Here is a 3,816-nt window from a genome sequence, read left to right on the forward strand (position 1 = left end):
CCCCCCCCACACAGTCTCTCTGTCTCCCCCTCCCGCTCATAACCCCTCTGCACCATTCACTGCCACCTTTCCCACCCACATCCTGCCACACTCATATCCCCATTTGCAGTCTGGCTGATCCCCCCCCACCACCCCACCAAGGCCATACCTTATCATCTGTCTGCTCCTTCTCCCGTGAGATTTTCCGGTGGGTGGGGACGGTGGGGGGAGAGTTGCAGAGCAGCCTAATTTCTATCCAACTCCATTGGCCTGTCCTGTTACCAACCCCCCCCAGGCAGCAAAGATCCCCGCTTCACTTCCGAGTTAGTGAGCCGGGCACAGACTGAAAACTGGGCACAGTGGACACTGAGGAAAGGCATGAAGTCCCTACCAGAAGCAATGGAGCAGGAATTGCAGAGACGCGGTATAGAAATTCACCGGGATACACCTGTCAACACAATTCAACAGAAGCCTGATGGAGCCTGGGAGGTGAAGGGTTTAAAAATATATGCGGGTGCCTGTGTGGGATGCTCTTCGGGTGAAATCAATGGGCCGAAAGGCCAGCTTTCCCGCTGTAGGGATTCCATGATTCTATGTAGCTCAGCCCAACCCTTCAATTAGATTCCAGTCTGTAATTCACTCCTCAGTGTCTATTATTCTGTATATAAACCATCCTGAACCCATCAATTAGATTCCAGTCTGTAATTCACTCCTCAGTGTCTATTATTCTATATATAAACCATCCTGAACCCATCAATTAGATTCCAGTCTGTAACACACACCATGTGAGTATGCGTTATACTATATACAGAACACCCAGACTCCTTGATTAATTTCCAGACTGTAACCAACTTCTGGGTATCTGTTATTCTATACATAAACTACCCACAAACTGCTGGATTAGATTCCAGTCTGTGAATCCCAGATATCTGTTATTCTGTATACAAACCACCCCAAACCGCTTGATTAGATTCCAGTCTGTAACTCCCTCCCGGGTATCTGTTATTCTGTACATAACCCACCCTGAACCCCTTGATTAGATTCCAGTCTGTAACTCACTCCCGGGTATCTGTTATTCTGTACATAACCCACCCTGAACCCCTCGATTAGATTCCAGTCTGTAACTCACTCCCTGGTATCTGTTATTCTGTATATAACCCACCCTGAACCCCTCGATTAGATTCCAGTCTGTAACTCACTCCCGGGTATCTGTTATTCTGTATATGACCCACCCTGAACCCCTCGATTAGATTCCAGTCTGTAACTCACTCCCGGGTATCTGTTATTCTGTATATAACTCACCCTGAACCCCTCGATTAGATTCCAGTCTGTAACTCCCTCCCGGGTATCTGTTATTCTGTATATGACCCACCCTGAACCCCCTCGATTAGATTCCAGTCTGTAACTCCCTCCCCAGTGTTATATGGTATATCAGGATAAATACACGTGAAGTCTCCATCCCTGTCACTCTTTGTCTCTACTTCCAATCTCTGAAGTATTTTGTGCTGTATTTTAGGTCCATCTTGATGGAGGGACGATGAACGCAGATCACATTTTTTCCTCGGTACCAGCAAAAGGTTCGTATGTTAGTGATTGGCACGGTCTGTCACTGTTTCTCAGGGACTGACTGAATGGCCTTTTACCTGTGACCTTTCTCCTCTGCCTTTAGTGCTGAGCAGAATCCTCCCTCAGTCCTGGGTCACCCTGTGTGACAGCCTGCGTGAGATCGACAGCGTGTCTGTCACTGTGGTCAACCTGGAGTATGATGGCTCCGTCCTGCCTGTTACAGTGAGTGTCTCTCTGTCACATGTCACTGGGCACATGTCTAATGCTGCTGAAGTTTTCCTCACTTGCGCTCCATTTCCCACCCTTTGTGTCCTGCATCCTCACTCTCCCTCAGTAAGACTGTCCCTCGCTGAGTCTGACATACTTTCTCTCTTTCTCTGTTTCCCACAGTCTCTCTCTCTCTCTCCGTGTCTCTCTTTCTCTGTGCCTTGCTCTCTCTTGATGACTCTCTCTTTCTTTCCCTCTTGCTGTGTGTGTGTCTCTCTCTCTCTCTGTGCCCCTTTCTCTCTCTGTCTCACTGTCTCCGTACACTCTGTTCCTCTTCCCCTGTCTCCATATGTGGCTCTGTCTGTATCCCTCTGTCCCTCTCTCCCTGTACCTCTGTCCTTGTCTCTCACTCTCTCTGTTTTAATTTTTATCTCTCTGCCTCAACCCCTCCCTCTGTCTGTCTCTGATTTCTTGATGTCATTCTCACACTCTCTGCCCCACTCTCTCTGTGTCTCTCTCGCAGTCTCTCTAACTCTGTCTCTCTGTATCTCTTTTTTCTCTCTGTCTCACTCTTTCCAGCTCTCTTTCCCTCTGTCCCACACTCTCCATTTCTCTCTGTCTCACACTCTTTCTCCCCTTCCCTCTTTTTGTCTCTGTCACTCTTTCGAACTCTCTTTGTCTGTCTGTGTCTCTTTTTCTCTCTGTCTCACTCTTCTGTCTCTCTATCTCTCTTTCTACTTGTTTGCCTCTCTGAGTCTGGCTTTCTCTATCTTTGTCCCCTCTCTCCGATGGCTGTCTGTTACTCTCTCTCCATTTCACTGTCTCTAGCGCTCTCTGTTTCTGTCTGTCTCACACTCTCTCTCCCCCTCTTCCTGACGCTGTCTCTCTCCCTCCCTCACGCTGTCTAACTCTCTGTCTGTCTCTCTGTGTCTCTTTTTCTCTCTGTCTCACTCTCTCCATTTATGTCTCTGTACTTCTGTCTTTCTCTCTGTCTGTCTCTCTCTTTGTCTCTGTGTCGCACTCTCCCCCTCTCTCTCTGTTTGCCTCTTTATCTCTCTGCCTCACTCTGTCACTGCTGCACTCTTTTTCCTGGGTTCTCTCTCCGCTGTGCCTAATCCTCCCTCTGCCACACTCTTTCAGCCACGCCATCTCTCATGACCTCACTCTCTCTCTCTCTCTCTCTCTCTCTCTGCCACATGCTCCCTACACCTCACTGTCTCTGCCATATTCCAATCACCTGTCTCTCTCTCTCTGTCTCCCTGTCCCATCCAGGGCTTTGGACATCTCGTGCCCTCACAGGAGAGCAGTGAAATCTTGGGCGTTGTTTATGACTCCTGCAGTTACCCCCAGCAAGATCGAGTGGGCCCCCCTACCACCAGGCTAACGGTATGGCACAACAAGAGCGTGGGGTGGGGGTTGCGGGGAGATACTGGGGGTACGTACGGGGGTGGATTCAACGTGATCCAGCATCAGGAGTGGCGAATGGGTCAGTGAGAGTGTAACTGCCCTCGTTTACCGGTGAGATAATTGCCCCAGGGGAACACACAGGAGACCGAACACCCTGTGGCTCAGGCAGAAACCCCGGGAGGAGTTAGAGACCAAATGCTGTGTCTGCATTTGTAGCCAGTCAGGAGAAAATGAAGCACCTTCGCTCCCGCTCTAACGCTTTCCGACGTTGTTTGTAGGTCATGATGGGCGGCTCCTGGTTCCAGGAAGCCTTTGGGGATCCAGACACTGTGCCTCAGGACCATTTGCTGCAGCGAGCCACGGAAACAGTGCGCAGTCACCTGGGCATCACCCAGACGCCCCTGAGGGCCATCATCAGAGTGCAGAAGGTGAGGGAAGGCTTCGTCTCAATCACTCCTGTCAAGCACTTCCAGGTCACAGTGAAGCTACATTGAGAGAGTAAATCCCTCTCTATGCTTTCCCCCATCAAACACTCCCAGTACAGGGACAGCACGGGGTTAGATACAGAGTAAAGCTCCCTCTACACTGTCCCCCATCAAACACTCCCAGTACAGGGACAGCACAGGGTTAGATACAGAGTAAAGCTCCCTCTACACT

General features: G+C 49.9%; 1 protein-coding gene across 1 annotated transcript; it reads left to right on the forward strand.

Annotated features, from left to right (window-relative positions):
• Positions 1 to 234: 234 nt before the first annotated feature.
• ppox (protoporphyrinogen oxidase) lies at positions 235 to 3,653 on the forward strand (the record flags this gene model as incomplete). The annotated part of the gene is made up of 5 exons (XM_048594509.1): positions 235 to 468; positions 1,496 to 1,556; positions 1,649 to 1,767; positions 3,025 to 3,138; positions 3,438 to 3,653. Coding segments are annotated over 5 exons (744 nt in total), but the record flags the coding sequence as incomplete, so codon positions are not given.
• Between the last annotated feature and the right edge of the window lie 163 nt (positions 3,654 to 3,816).

The sequence above is a fragment of the Rhincodon typus genome, unplaced genomic scaffold, assembly GCF_021869965.1.
Source record: "Rhincodon typus isolate 14 unplaced genomic scaffold, sRhiTyp1.1 hic_rhity00010260, whole genome shotgun sequence".
NCBI classification, from domain to species: domain Eukaryota; kingdom Metazoa; phylum Chordata; class Chondrichthyes; order Orectolobiformes; family Rhincodontidae; genus Rhincodon; species Rhincodon typus.